The following is a 16,193-nucleotide window of genomic DNA, read 5'->3' on the forward strand; positions in this document are numbered from 1 at the left end:
ATTCACTGGGACATGAAGGAACACAACTGAATACGTCTTCAAATACTCCCCTTTTGCCCGAAGTAGTGCATAAATATCACAGTATTGTCCCTTTTGCCTGTCCCATCATTAATCAGTCAAGCAGATATACCTTTATTGGTCACCTTCCTATAACTTCTAAATTTGATATGGTCAGGTTTTTCACGTCCCTTCAGTAGAATTTCTTTGTGTTCACTACCTCTCTTCTTGACTGTCCTCTCAGTATTCAAGAGAGGTGGCCAGTGGTGTGCAACTTTGTACCAAAAGATCCACAGAGGCCCCCACAAAGCACTGGAATATTAGTCCTCTTGTTCTTGGAGAGTCTTTACTTTATTTGAGCATCTCTGGGTTTTTTTTACTTTTCCTTCCACAAGTGTATATTCCACTTGCTGCTGCTTAGGCTCTGGGCTATCTGGTTGATGTTTTGCTCATGAATTCTGTGTTAACTGCTGTTGCTGTGTGGTAAGTTGGGGGGGTGCAGGGAGCAGAAAACATACTATAAAGAGCTTTTATTTGGCAGCCTTTATTTTCTACTTGCATTTTCACTTTGATACTTCATATGCTGTTGAGCCCCTTGTTGATCAGATGTTTCTTTTACATATTCTGTTTGCTTTTTCTTGAAAATACAGTGCTTTGTCAGACATATCCCTAATAACGATATTTGGATAAATCGTTTTGTCAGAACAGCTACTGTTTCATTTCCTGTTGTGTAATAGAATGAATTATAAAATAGGCTTTCAAAACTGATACACAGGCATCTATCTATGTGTCAGAAATACATTTCTGTGAAAAAAGGCAAAAGAATATAACAGATGTAGCTCAAGAAATCTGAAAAGAAGTGTTGATTCTTTTTCTTAACCTTTTCTTTAGTCTTCAAAATTACACCTACAAACACTACCCATAATTGTATTACTGCAAGATTTTATAGCTTTTTAACTGTAATATACTGCAAGAAATTTAAAGAACCCCAAAGCTTAATGAGAGTCTTAAGTATTGGGCTGATTCACACACCAATAGTTTGGTACTGACTTCTTTCAGTCAGCCTTGATAAGTCACATTTGAGGGAAGGTGAAATGCATGCCTGATATTGAAAGAAAACATACAATAGTTTGTTACAATTAGAGACTTCTAAGCAGAGAGACATGACTCGTTACAGTCTTGCTATTCATCCTTGTTATCATTATTTTAAAAGTGGATATTGTTGCTTTTTATATTTATGCCTGATTCTTATTTGACTATGCCTGAATTCTTGTCATTGCAACGGTTTGATAGCCAAAGGCTTAGAGCTAAAAATTTGGGCACTTTTGCAGATTTTTATAAACAACATTTCAGACAGTTCAATAAAAGACATTACTTATTCCTGAAAATGTTATTTCTCTTGTAAGCTAACTAGATATTGTTAGAAAAATATTTTATTTCCTGGTTTTTATTTTCCTCTTTTATTTCCTCTTTTCTATTTCATCGTATGCCCTCTTTTCTTTGTTAGGAAGGAAATCGTATACAGTCTTTGCATGATTGTTGTCTTTTTATGTTTTTATTACATCTCCTTTTCTTCATTCCTTTTCTTGAAGGAGTAATTACATACTTGAGAGTGAGAGGGCTTTTTTGTACTCATTTGCTTTTCATCGCTGTCTTCCAAATAGCTTCTAATTCTGCAGTATCCTTCAAGTTTAAATGGCCAATGAAACACTCAATGTTATAATTGGATTTGTCTTTTACAATGTCATTATTTATTTCTGTGTGTGTTAAAGTATACAGAAGTCTGGCAAAATGCTTTTTTTTTTTTTATTTTTACTTTTTTTACTCATTTTGGAGGTATTACAAAGAATACTTTGACTTTTAGCGACTATTTCAGATTTTTGTGGTCAAGTGTTAGAATCAATAAACATAGTAAGTTCTCTAAATAGTCTCTTGTACTCATCTGAGCATAGGGTGTCTGAGAAGGAGAAATACATCCGTGTCTTTTGAGGAGGGAGATGTAAAGCACCACTGGTGTCTCTTGTGCATCATTTACATGAAAATACAAAGTATGCATTAGAAACCCTTACTGTGTTTGATGTTTTCTGTATTTGAGGATCAGATGTGGTTATTCATAGGAAAAGACAAAAACCATAGTTTTTTTGCAATTTTCTTCCAGGGTTCTAGATTTTATGAAAATGAACTTAAAAAAGATAAACAAGTTAACCAACGGATTGAAAAAATGATGCAGCTAAAAGAGAAAATTACAACACAACAGCTCTTGAAAGCACAGCTGCAGGTACTAATTAATCTTATAAAAACTTTTTGGAGTAAAAGGTGAATGAGAAACACTTTGGTGTGTTCTACTATATTGCATTAAATTCTGTTAATAAGTACAGTGTTAACTGCCATTTTGATGTTAGTCGCAGAAGTAAAACTGCACAATATTTTCATGATGTAATCTTAATAAAAACTTGCTACAAGAATAAATTGTAAAATCATTCTGAAATGTGCTCTGAATAAGTAAAACAAAGTAATTCCTGTTTTTCTAAGTCTGTTCTATTTATAGGGCTGTCACAGTTTATGTAAACATTTTGTTAAATACCTTATTAATGCCAGTCTTGAGTTTACTTTCAGTTTGTATAATATACGTATATTTGTGTTCAGTGGCATGCAGTGGGAGAAAGGGAATCACAGTTGTCAACTCTTCTGGATATAATTTATTTCTTACTTATGCTAATTAATGAAAAAATCATCATGGCAAGCAGTCACAAGAAATACAAGTGTCCTGAACTAGAAGGATAAGAGGGTGTTTATCTTCTCAAATGCTAAAGCCAAATAACAGCATCCAAAGCGTTGCTGTGTATGAAAGGTGGTTGAGAGAAAACAATGGCACCAAGACTGCATGCTAAACATTCTTAGACACAACAGAATTAAAGTTGCTTGTAGAAGCTTAATTTCTTTCCATTTGTACTCTGATTCAGTCTTTAATTACATGATTGCTTGCTGGTTTTCCCTAACAGGCTTCCTGCTTCATTCACTACACAGTGCATACAGTGTGCGCTGAGTGGGCAATTATTCAATATTTACTGTTGTCTTCGTTGTTCAGTAGGTGGCCCTAAGCTTTATTTGTTGTATGCTAGTCTAACACAGCCTTGAATGCAGAATTACTAACTTCCTCATACCCTTCTCTATGTTGTACACCACACAGTGTGAATTCTTTAAAGTACTGCAGTACTCCAGCAGTGTAGTTTGTTTTGTAGATGAGGAGCTGAAGCACATGAAGATTTAAACGCATCCATTAATTTTGAATGCTCTTGTGAGGATTATAAGTCCTGAGTTTTGGTGTACAATCTTTCTTCATTCATTGCAGATTTGCAAATTACTTCTGTAAATTATGTCAGTATATCAAATTTGTGCTTAGGAAAGCTTCAAGTTGGGAAGTTGGTTATAAGCATATATGCCTCAACTTGTTTTAGTTAATAAATTAACATGGATCAGTTATGTCTCTGCTTGTTCAGTATTGTTTTGTTTGTTGTTCGATTTTCGTTGGTTTGGGCTTTTTTTGTGGTTGTTGTTTGGTTGGGGTTTGTTTTTGTTTGGGGTTTGGGGGGGGGGGGTTTGTGGGTTGTTTTTTTTTTTGTTTTATTTTAGGGTGGATTTTAAGTCATTTAATCATGAAAAAGATAACTTCCTGTTGCATCCTTCTTGTTCATGATTGCTGTTGCCCTCATTTATTCATTGCAAGTTCTGACCCTTTTGCTCTCTCTCTGTGCCTTTCTTTTAATTTGTCCTACCCTTGATTTTCGTCGTCTTGTCCCACATCCCCAGATTCCATCAGTCCTCTTTCCAGAGCAATCATTGTGCCCCCAGAGTCCCCACTGAAGTCCCCAGTCTCCTGGCCCAGCAGTCTATCTGTCTATGGCTGATATCCAGAATGCCTCTCCCTTTTCCTGTCACCTGCCAGCTACTCTTTCCCAAGTCATTATCTCCACCTTTAATTCTGCAAGTCTTGTGTGCCTTGTTTTTTTTTTTAGTATGTGCTGTGTGTTGTTTAATCAGCTTCTCTAGGTCTTTGGATATATAGTCAGGTCTCATTATCTTTTGTTCTTGTTTAATTTTGTCTACTGAGTTAACTTGTTTTCATTTCTGCCTTCTGATATACCATGAGAGAATTTGTTTTCTTAAAATTTTTAGTATGAGGTATTCACACTGCCATGGGATTCCTCTAAGTTGGTCTTTGAAGAAGCTGAAGATTTGCTGACGATATGAAGCTGGGGGGAGTGGCTACTACACATGAAGGCTATGCTGCCATTCAGCAGGACCTTGATAGGCTGGAGAATTGGGTGGAGAGAAACCTAACGAGGTTCAACAAGGGCAAGTGTAGGGCACTGCACCTGGAGAGAAAGAAGAGTCAGTACCAGTACAGATTGGGTGCTGACCTACTGGAGAGCAGTTGGGCTGAAAGGGACCTGGCAGTATTGGTAGATGATAAATTGACTATCAGCTGGCAGTGTGCCCTTGCAGCCAGCAAGGCCAACAGTAACCTGGGGTGCACTGGGAGGAGTGTAGCCAGCAGGTTGAGGGAAGTGATCCTGTCCCTCTATTCGACCCTAGTGAGGCCACATCTGGAGTCCTGTGTGTAGTTCTGGGCTCCTCAGCACAAGAAAGACAAGGAGCTACTGGAGAGGGTCCAGCAGAGGCCACAAAGATGATCAGGGCTGTTACGAGGAGAGACTGTAGGAGCTGGCCCTGTTTAGTCTGAAGAAGAGAAGACTGAGAGGGCATCTATTTAATGCATGTAAGTATCTCAAAGGTGGGTGCCAGGAGGATGGTGCCAGACTCTTCAGTGACAGGACAAGGAGCAATGGCCATAAATTAAAACCAAATGGGGAGAGGCTTCTTAGCAGGGCCTGTTGCAAGAGGATGAGGGGTGATGGTTTTAAACTGAAAGAGAGGAGATTCAGGCTGTGTGCAAGGAAAAAAATCTTTATGATGAGGGTAGTAAAATACTGGCACAGGCTATCCAGAGAGGTGGTGATATCCCTGGAGATACTTAAGACCATGCCAGATGTGGTTCTGGGCAACCTGATCTAGTTCAGGTTGTCCCTGCTCATTGCAGGGGGATTGGACTATATGAGCTTTGGAAGTCCCTTCCAACCCAAACTATTCTTTGATTCTGTGAGGAAGAACTTTACACTGAGTGTGGCAGAGTACTGGAACAGGCTGCCCAGGGAGGTTGTGGAGCCTCCCACTCTGGTGGCATTCAAAACCCGCCTGGATGCATTCCTGTGTAACCTGCTCTAGGTGGCCCTGCCATGGCAGCAGGGTTGGACGAGATGATCTCCAGAGGCCCCTCCAGTCCTAATGATCCCTTGATGTAAAAATAAACAAAAAGATCCCTGCTTACTGGATTTATTGGGCAAAATGCTGGTTTCATGGTGGAAACAGTAACATAAATAGAATGCAGAATCTGCAAGGTAAACCACTGCTGGAATGTACATACGCCAGGAAATTTGTGAGGATCTTTTTCATTTTTAGCAGGTTATTTTAGAAGGCCTTCTTTGAAGAAGAGCACTTAACCACCATTGATTTTTGCAAATATTGGCACAGTAGAAAGTGCTTATGTAGCTTCTTAAAACTGCCATTTATGCATACAGATATTTCTTTGGGATTTTTTTGATTGTTTGCTGGAGTTTTTAAAATAATCTTAAATTTGAAAGGTAGCTTGAAGTTTTTCTAATGAATGTCATTGTTATATTTTAAGAGAAATGATATACTGTACATGATCATGTGATTCTTAATTTTGGAAAAGTTTTCTGTAACAGAGTTAGATTATTCCAGTAGTCCAGAGTGGAATTGCTTGAAATTCAGCAGTAGTTAATAATGCTTTAAAAAGTATCCAGCTGCTACCAGATTTGTGAACCAATGTTTGCTATTTTTATCCATGTGGATTTTTCCCAGATGTTTATTCTGTAAGTAGTTACTATTAACTTAAAATTATATCACTGTTATCTCTTCACCTTGTCAGATGCTCTTACAAATACAAAAAAAAAATTGTATGATCTTTTCTGTCTTACTTTGGCAAAGCAATTTAAGATAGAAAACTTGTATTTTGCATCATGAGATAAAAAAAAAAGTAAGAGGTTATTCTTTAGATCATTTGAAAGTCACTAGAAGCAGAATTAAGTTACAATTTGTATTTTTTAGGTGTTTTTTTTTTCATCTGGCTAGGAAATGATAAGTCTCAGTATCTCTTTCTGTCTTTAAGGAAAAATTGGGAGCAGCTTTTAAAAACTTGTCAGCCTAGCTTTCTTCTAAGAAATTACTCTGTGACTAATCTTACTAAGGAAACATCTGTAGGTGCCTGAAATTTGCTGAGTATGTCTGGGTATGTTTTGTTTGCCTATATAACTTGTTGTATCAGTTGCTTTTGCCGAAGAGTTATCTTTTTGTATTTCTGAATAGTTTACGTAATTTTACTTCATTCTTCAGGTGCATTAACTGATCAGTAAGTATGATGATACATTTGGGGAGAAAAGGCAAAAAAGTTTGTTCTTAATTTGATCAGTTGAAATGCAGAAGTTATGTAACTAGAGAAGCAATTGACAGAATTAGTTAAGCAATTTGAGTTTCAAAATAACCTGAAAATTATCTGTATATTTTAAAATAAGGATGTTTTTCATTATTACTGTATGACTTGGACTCCTACTGAATTAATAGCATAATTAAAAGGATGTAAATTACCCAGTTTTTGTTGTTGTTGTTTGCATGGCTTTCCCCGTGTGTTTTTAATTTGTCTAAACCAATTTTCTTGGCCTCAGGGAGCATACTGTGTTCTTCTTCATGGAATAGCTTAGTTTGAGGCCCCATTCTAGCCTTTCATCCCTCAAATCAACTTGGAACAAAACAGAGAGAATATTCATAAATTGTAACTCGGTGATTTAGTTTGAACATTCATACCGATTTGCCTTGGTTCAAGAGTCTAAACATGGGTTTTTGGATAAGGGTTTTGTGGGTTTTATTAATCAGCTCTGTTGAGGGGAGAAAGACAGAAAATGTCTTCAAGTAACCATGCAAGTTACACATAAACGTCCCTCTTCAGGACCATAAACCCACTGTGATCAATCCAGAGACATTTCTGTAATTGTATCTTGATGTCATTAATGTGTGTGTGTCCTTGTACTTGTGAACAAAGAGTACTGAAATTTCTTGAGCTCTATTATGCCTCTTTGGTGGGGGAGGGGGGGCTTCTCTTTTTTTTCTTCCTTTTTTTTTTCCCCTTTTTTTCCCTCTTTTTTTCTTTTTTTTTTTCCTTTTTTTTTCTATTTGTTGAATTATCTCTTTCACTTACAGAATGTTGTGCAGTACTGCCAACACAGACATCTTAAATTCTTAAATAAGTGGACTTCAAAAATTGCCTGCCAAATAATGCGTTCACACTTTCTGGTCACACAGTTCATAACTCATTCACATTTGAAGGATATTTCAGAAACATGATCTGCAAGTCTTTTTGCAAAAGAATGTAAGCAAATTAAGCCCAATTAAAGTAGTTCATGGAGATGTCCGTGTGCTTGACTTCTGCCTCACAGCATCATGGAACTAATGCAGCAGCAGTATTGCTCACTGCCTACTAGCAGACAATACATGTTTAACTCCAAGTGAAATGTGCTCCTTATGCATGGGGTTTCCTTGAAAACTCATCTTGCATTTTTTCCTAGCAATCCAGCCTTGTATGATATGGATTCCTGTAACAAATGTTGAGGAATTTTTATAAAGGGATTAAGATTAGTTTACTTAGCAGTAAATGAACCTGTTTGTTTGAGACCTTATTTTTCTGACAAGATTCCCTGTGAGCTGTTGACCTCCTCTTAGCCTGTCTAGGCCGGTTTTTTGAACTGTAGTAGCTTGGTTTAGGAGCACTGGAAATTCTCGAAAAGCATGAAAGCGTGTTTGGGGTTTTTTTTTTCTTTTTTTTTCTTTTCTTTTTTTTTTTTTAATAACCTGTATCCTGTAGCAAAAGCTGCATATTCAGTGGTCTTACAAAGTTTCTTTCTTAGTCAGGTGATATACCCTTTCTCCCCCTCCATAGGTGTGGTTTTGCTGTTTGTTGAGTTAGTTGGGTTTTTTTTCATTTGGTTTGGACTTTGGGGTTTTTTTGTACCATTTGCTGCAGCAACAGCAGTGTTCTGAGAGCAAGCTTTATCAGAAACTTGGTTGAGGATGGGTCTTTTCGGTGGTGCTGATTTGGTGAGGTTTGCTCATTTGTTTTGTTTTTTTAACTACATGCCAGATGCATTTGATTTTCTAGGATCATCTGTACTACTGCATTTCTGCCAGGCTGATTGTTTTTCAATTACTGTTTTATTCTGTTCAGGTGGACAAACTTGTGGTAGAACTGGAACAGAGCCGTAACCTTAGCAATACGATTGTACACATTGACATGGATGCCTTCTATGCAGCTGTGGAGATGAGAGACAAACCAGAGCTGAAGGAAAAGCCTATAGCTGTGGGATCAATGAGTATGTTGGTATGGCCAAATGTGAAGCTGATATAGAAATCAATTACGTGAATCTAAAGCCTAATAAATTATACAATCATAATGCAATATGACACTGTTACATAGAAAAAATTTGTGTGGAAAACTAACAAAAATAATAGAGGGAACATTGGTTCTGAGACTAGACCATGTAAGATGGATTTTATTTTTCGGTAAAAAGTGTACTGACGAAAGTGTAATGGATGTAAACAGATTGAAGAATGGTAGGAGGAGGTGCATATAAATTCTCAGTGTTTCAAGTTTTTTCTTTGTGGAGATATATAATACAATTTGATTATTTAACACTGAACTTTAAGAAAAACCTGATTACTGAGCACTAAACTTGTTTAATCTCTCCAAAGTCTACTTCAAATTACCATGCTAGGAGATTTGGTGTACGTGCAGCCATGCCTGGATTTATTGCTAAAAGGCTATGTCCGCATCTAACTATAGTACCATTAAACTTTGGAAAATACAGCAAAGTGAGTAAAGAGGTAAGTCTAAAAGTTCTCTCTAACCAAAAGTCAATGAACTTGATCTTTTGAGGTCCCTTCCAGTCTCTAGCATACTGTGATACTGTGAACTTGGTTTTAGAGTCTATCAGTACGTAACTTTTAGGTAATACGAAAAGTAGTAGTTTAAATATTAAACTCTTCAGTGATGTGGCTTTGAAAACAAAACAAAGAAAGGAGGTGAAAAGCATTGCATTCACCCATCTTGCTATTTGATTTAAGTTATGCTTCATTAAAAGCATGCAAATATCTATGAGCATCATTACTGATGCTCATAGAGATTTGAAGAACTGTGTAGTAAGCTAGTGATACCACTTGAGCCTTACTATTCTTAAAACTTCAAAACCATGGAGCATAGTCTAATTACTGGGAAAGCACATAGGAAAAATTGAGATAATAATTTCATACAATGCATGATCATTATTTTGAATGCTGATTACTGGAGAGAGAACCAAAGAGCTTTAGTGAGTTCTGAATGCAGATTCATTTGTTTCAAAAGAAGGGACTTGAAACAAACAGCAAAAAATTAAGGAGAAAATAAATAATTTGCTTTAATGGAACTAATTTTACTTAGTGCCAGGAGAAATACATAGGATTACCTGAAATCCTGCTAACAAGAAGAAAATCTGTAAACCTGAAATCAAGCTAATGCGTGGCACAAGCCTCCTGATTTCAGTAACATGCCAATATTTATTTATTCTTATGAAGCCTCAATCTGTTTACATAAATGAAGGTAATTACTAATTTTGATCCTATTTGATTTTTCTCACTTCTATTTTAATAAGGCATATATAGATACAAGTATTTCAGAATGCACTTTAACTTGTTAAGGAGCTCAGATTTCACGATATGTATTTCAATTTTGTTTGATGGGGTAATATATTAAATGTTGAGATTGATTTGGTTGTTATGTTTTTCTCTTAGGATTTGCATTGAAAATATTTAAATTTATTTCATTTTGTCTTTAAAAGTTGATCAGTGAATCCTATCTTCAGTCAGTTTCAGAAAGATAAAGCGCATGTTTGACTAAAGTTAACAGAGAAAACATTACACAGTCAAATTGTCCCCCCGTTTTTGGAAAAAAAAACCCAAAAAAAAAACAGGGTGGGGAGAGGAGAAAAGGTAGATACTTTATTTTGACCATTTAATTTATATTGTCTTCTGGGAAAACACATTATCTACTGAAGATTTTTCTAACCTGCAGCATTAACCAGTGCTTTAAAACATTGGCTATAATTTCAGTTTGAATATAATTTAAGACTTAAGTGTGGGGGTTTGCAATGGTTTTTTGGTTGGTTGGCTGAGGGGCTTGTTTAATTGGACTTCCACTCTGTGTTTATAAAGGTTAGAGAAATACTGGCTGAATATGATCCCAATTTTATGCCTATGGGCCTAGATGAAGCCTACCTGAACATAACAGAGCACTTGGAAGAAAGACTGAACTGGCCTGAAAATAGGAGAAGATTCTTTTTTAACAGAGAAGGCACTACAGAGAACGGTAAGGAAGTTATTCTCTTTTTATGCAGTTACCAGAGACTGAGGGAACAGTCGATTTCTTTTAGGGTTCCGTGGCAGAATGAGGATGGCACTAAACAATAGTTACAATTAAAGCTTTATTTTCCTAATAGGAAGTCATGATTAGAGTAGCACAGAATTTCTCCAAGCAGAGTCAATGAAGTACAATCTTTAAGCAATGTAATACAGAATTTCTAATACAACTTAACTTTAAAATTTCTGATCATCTGGATCCTCTGAGGGTCATGTCAGATCTTAATACATGGATTGCTATATCAATATAACAGTCATAACCTAGACTTGAATTATATTAAAGAATACTCAGTCCTTGGAGGAAGCAGAAGACACAATGGAAGTGTCCTGGGCAGGTCCTAGTCTCACTCCCTGTCCAGCAGCAGTTCTGGTCCATTTTCCCTGTTAGGACTTGTGTTTGATTTTACAGACAGTGCTCTGGTGCTGTTACCATCCTTGTTCTGTGTCAGGGTAATCAACACCACCAGGCTGTCTGGGTGCCTGGGACCTTCAGGCACAGTAAGGATGGAAATAATTGGCCTCGTGCCCAGGAACCAAGGCTGGTAGGAAGGGGAAGGAGAAATCTGTTTCCTTTGTCTGCTTCGTGCACAGGACCTTCAGGGCCTGATAATGAGGGGAGAAGGAATGAATACATTACATGGTCAGTCTCAGAGAATGGCTGCTTGCCCTGTAAAATAATATTAGTTATGCTAACTGCATTACCAGATGTCGGGAGAAGGGGGTAACTCATAATGTAAGTTTCAGATGAGCTGCACTCATTGAAGGTGTAGATACTTAAGACATAATTTGTCCTCCCATATCTCTCTACTTACAATTTGTTAATTTACAAGTTGATTTCTTCTGCTACTCAACTGCGCATAAAAGGTGTGCAGCTAATGGTTTGGACTCGTAGGATTATTTTTTTCCTTTTTAACCTGAGTAAAATGTGTGAAAAATGCTAGTAAGTTTGCTTAAGAAGGTGTGAAATAAACTACTGTTCTAACAATTATTTGTATTTTGTAAAGATGTTTCCAAAAAAATAGAGTGCTGCACAACAGAAACAGGAGAAAATGTCTGCAAAAACAGTATGTGTAAACACTAGTTCATAGAATCATAGAATAGTTAGGGTTGGAAAGGACCTTAAGATCATCAAGTTCCAGGCCCCCTGCCACGGGCAGGAACACCTCACACTAAACCATGTCACCCAAGGCCTCATCCAACCTGGCCTTGAACACTGCCAGGGATGGAGCATTCACAACTTCCCTGGGCAACCTATTACAGTGCCTCACCACCCTAACAGGAAAGAATTTCCTCCTTATAGCCAATCTAAACTCCCCCTGTTTAAGTTTTAACCCGTTACCCCTTGTCCTATCACTACAGTCCCTAATGAAGCGTCCCTCACCAGCATCCCTGTAGGCCCCTTCAGATACTGGAAGGCTGCTATGAGGTCTCCCCTCAGCCTTCACTTCTCCAGGCTGAACAGCCCCAGCTTTCTCAGCCTGTCTTCATATGGGAGGTGCTCCAGTCCCCTGATCATCCTCGTGGCCTCCTCTGGACTTGTTCCAACAGTTCCATGTTCTTTTTATGTTGAGGACACCAGAACTGCACACAATACTCCAAGTGAGGTCTCACGAGAGCAGAGTAGAGGGGCAGGATCACCTCCTTTGACCTGCTGGTCACGCTCCTTTTGATGCAGCCCAGGATACGGTTGGCTTTCTGGGCTGCAAGCGCACACTGCAGCTGGCTCATGTTCATTTTCTCATCGACCAGCACCCCCAAGTCCTTCTCTGCAGGGCTGCTCTGAATCTCTTCTCTGCCCAACCTGTAGCTGTGCCTGGGATTTCTCCGACCCAGGTGTAGGAGCTTGCACTTGGCATGGTTAAACTTCATGAGGCTGGCATCAGCCCACCTCAGAAGCGTGTCAGGGTCCTTCTGTATGGAATCCCATCCCTCCAGCGTATCAGCCAAACCACACAGCTTGGTGTGATCAGCAGACTTGCTGAGGGCGCACTCAATCCCACTGTGCATGTCACTGGCAAAGATGTTGAACAAGGTCGGTCCCAACACCAATCCCTGATGGACACCAGTCATTACTGGTCTCCAGCTGGACACTGAGCCATTGATCACAACTCATGATTGTTTTACAAGAATAAAAATGTATAAAGTAATGAGCACTGCAGAAGTTGTGGTAATTCTTGAGATATGACTGAATTTCGTTTGGCTTTAGAAGACTGAGTTGGAACCACATCCACAACTGTATACACAATCAGGAATATTAAAAAAAAACAAGGAATCATACAAATGGTTGACAGATGCACAAATCAGAACATTTATATTTTAACTATTAAAAATTATCTAAATAGTAAGAGGATAATCAGGGATTCATTATGACTGGAAAGTATTAATAGAATAGAATAGAAAAGAACAAGCATAGTCTTTACAAAATATCACTTAAGTGTAGTCATGTGCCTTTCATACTTCTCAATCATCTTCATCCTTCCAAAACACAACTGAGCACTCAGAATGTGAAAATATAATAGTAATGTTTGTGGAGTCAGACGAAGGGCTGCTGATATTATTTGTTTTATCATGACTGTAGTTGAAAATAAGAAGCTCACCAGCTTGGTAGTTCTAAAACCAGATATTCCAGAACCCTGATTTTCTTTGGAGAATATTGAAAAAACTGCTGCAAAGGATCTTTATTTCCACCAAAAAAAAAAAAAGGAGCATCTGGCTTTCATTCTGATAGGAAACAAAAATAATGCCAAAATCTTGATGTTTTTCTGCTGCTAGAGCAACAGGCCAGTAAACGTTGTTGCTTTTCTGGAAGTTATATCTACTCTCCTAGTGAATTCTTCCAATGTCAGCCAAGCTCAAATCACATTAAGAACAAAGCAGTTATGACGCCTTTCTCAAACAAGCAAACAAAAACCCAGAAAAGCAAACAATGCAATTGCTTTGGCTATTTTTTTTTTTCCAAACAGAAAAAACCACCTGCTAATGAACTCTTTTCAGCCAGTGCAGAAGGAAATCGATAAAGTATGTGTTTTCTACAGATGAATTAATTATTTCTGTTTCTGCCTAACATAGATAAAAATGATATAAATATGTCTGCCAAATTTAATGAAAGTGGATGCTCTTCTTCACCGGTATTGTTTGAAGACAGCACACCTCTGATTAATGACCATCCTGAGCAAAGTGATCAATTGGTGGAAAATTCAGTTGTCTTTGGAACTTCTGCAGAGGAAGTTGTGAAGGAAATTCGCTTTAGGATTGAGCAGAAAACTCAGCTGACTGCCAGTGCAGGTATTCAAACACACATGAATAATAATAATGTTTTGTATTTCCACAATATCTGCTGCTCTAATCTCAGAGAGCATTACTTACGAAATCAGCATTGCCACAGCATTGTGCTGCAAAGAAATATGCACTCTGCCAAGACTGCAAAGACTGTGAGTTTCATGTGTTTCAGGAGATGTCAGGGGTGTTCATGTCACTTCTGGTTTTTGTTTGTTCTCTTTGGTTGGTTTTTGTGTTAGTTTGGGTGTTTTTTTAGTCATGGAAGTAGCTTGTCACCTTTTTGCTTCTTTCTTCTTGAAATACACGTAGTGTGGAACAATGACCAGTGTGCTCAGGAGCTAAGTTTAGCACTGGTAGTTGTTATTTTAGTGCCCTGTGTAAATTGTTTTTGAAAGCCAGTGGTCAAGTCAAATCTGTCACTGGTTGCTGTTTGCTGTTAGTTTGCATAGCAGATCCATATTGTTAAGTACTTCGAACTCTACATTTGTTCCTCGTTTAAGGCAATATCAAAGTTCATTTAAAAGTTCTCATAGAAGCAAAACATGTTTAAGTTAATACCTTATTCAGTAGCTTTTAAATATTTAGCATTCAGGTTTTATGTCTTTTGACTTCATGGAATCTGCCTGTAAATTTCTGTCATTTTAAAATTAATCTGGATTAGGTCACTAATGTGTGTGTCCCCAGCCACTTAGTTTGGATGCCGTCTAATCTGTTCTGTGTACCAGGTCAGTGAGGTGTCAGGGAGTGCTGAGCTTTATGAAAAAGATGTGGAAAACAAGGAAGTGCTGAATGTTAAGCAGACATAAAGGAACAGCTAATAAGCAGGATGCGAAGACCCTCCCATGTATGGGATGAGACAGCCCTCCCCATGATTAGTAGCAAAATAATAATTTTGGTCTACTGAAATTTTGTCTTCCGAAGAATAAGTTAATGTTTACAAAACAGGCATATTTTTTATAAGTGCATCAGGTGTTTTTTTTCCCCAAAATGAAAAACAATGAGAAAGCTACTTGAAGAAATACTAGTAATCAGTAATAAATAGAATTACTTAAACTATTTTGAATACGGTAGCCCACAAAAGACTTGAATTTGGTAAATTTTGTCAAAATTAATTTAGTCTTTTTGCTGAAATACAAGGGAGAAATATCTCCTCATTAAGAGGTCATTATAGCTACCGTTTTATTTCCTTTTGTCTTATCATGATCACCGTCATAAAATTGTTCAATAATGTAACTGATGTTATTTTTAAACACATGATATTTAACCTCTCATGACTGAGTAGTGCATGTTGTGTTACTCTGTCTTAAAATAGTAGGTACACTTTATCCATTACATTTGATCTACTACATGCATTTATGTTCTCACGTCTATTACAAATTTTTTTTGCAGATTTGTAGCACATCTGGTTAGCAGCTGTTGTCATTCTTCTGCTTATGTTTTGTCTTTGCCAAATATGTAGGGTACTTTTGTGCTTTTAAGCATTGGACAGTTGAAATTAAACATTGTCTTCCATTTTTTATAAATACAGGTTTTGTTTGGTTTTTTTTTTTTTAAGGAATAGCACCGAATACCCTGTTAGCAAAAATGTGCAGTGATTGTAATAAACCCAATGGGCAGTGCAGAATTGTCCCTGAGAGACAAGCAATTCTAGACTTCCTAAAAGATTTACCCATTAGAAAGGTAAGAGATACCATGACATTTGCAATGCAATCATGTTTATGTTCTAAAAGCAAGATTATTACTGAAGAAAGGGACTTTTCTACATAGTCTGTCCAGTTGCGTTTAATTTAAATTGCTATTGATATTAAATCTGCAAATGGAAAGTTTCCAGCATAATGAACTTCCTCTTTTCCAGGTGCCAGGTATTGGAAAAGTAACAGAGAAGATGTTAAAAGCCCTTGGAATTGTGACTTGCTCAGAACTTTACCAGCAGAGGGCACTGCTTTCACTTCTTTTTTCAGAAGCATCTTGGCGTAATTTCTTGGATATTTCCCTTGGTTTGGGTTCTACACATTTGGAAAAGTATGTTTTGTTTTGGTAATTTTTTTCCCCCTTCTGTTTCTAATTTTACAAATTTTTCCTTGGGTATGTTACATACTGTATATTTTTAAGAGATTTTATTGGCAAATACTAAAATTTGGCTTTCTTAATATTTTAAAAGCTTTACCTGTTACTGTTATACTTGTGCTAAAATGTACACAATGGCCAGATATTAAAAATCAGAAGCTTGTATAGCCATGTCAAATACACAAAATGCAAAAAGTCTGTCAGAGAAGTTGTGCACAAATATATATTAAGAAGTAAAGTCAGTGTCATCTAGGATAACCTCATAATTATTA

General features: G+C 37.2%; 1 protein-coding gene across 7 annotated transcripts in view; it reads left to right on the forward strand.

Moving 5' to 3' along the window:
* POLK (DNA polymerase kappa) overlaps window positions 1–16,193 on the forward strand; it is a 34,623-nt gene that overhangs the window by 7,562 nt on the left and 10,868 nt on the right. For 4 of the 7 annotated variants that reach the window (XM_061369568.1, XM_061369565.1, XM_061369569.1 and 1 more), the window contains exons 3-9: window positions 2,156–2,275; window positions 8,354–8,506; window positions 8,878–9,009; window positions 10,372–10,525; window positions 13,645–13,860; window positions 15,410–15,534; window positions 15,710–15,876. In XM_061369568.1, the coding sequence (XP_061225552.1) occupies window positions 2,156–2,275; window positions 8,354–8,506; window positions 8,878–9,009; window positions 10,372–10,525; window positions 13,645–13,860; window positions 15,410–15,534; window positions 15,710–15,876 (1,067 nt within the window). Of the gene's footprint in view, window positions 1–2,155; window positions 2,276–8,353; window positions 8,507–8,877; window positions 9,010–10,371; window positions 10,526–13,644; window positions 13,861–15,409; window positions 15,535–15,709; window positions 15,877–16,193 lie in introns of those variants that run through there. The other 3 variants (XM_061369570.1, XM_061369572.1, XM_061369571.1) reach the window with 3 other exon arrangements.

The sequence above is a fragment of the Neopsephotus bourkii genome, unplaced genomic scaffold, assembly GCF_033783945.1.
Source record: "Neopsephotus bourkii isolate Nb327-2 ecotype Australia unplaced genomic scaffold, CSIRO-AGI_Nbou_v1 NB_1507, whole genome shotgun sequence".
NCBI classification, from domain to species: Eukaryota; Metazoa; Chordata; class Aves; order Psittaciformes; family Psittacidae; genus Neopsephotus; species Neopsephotus bourkii.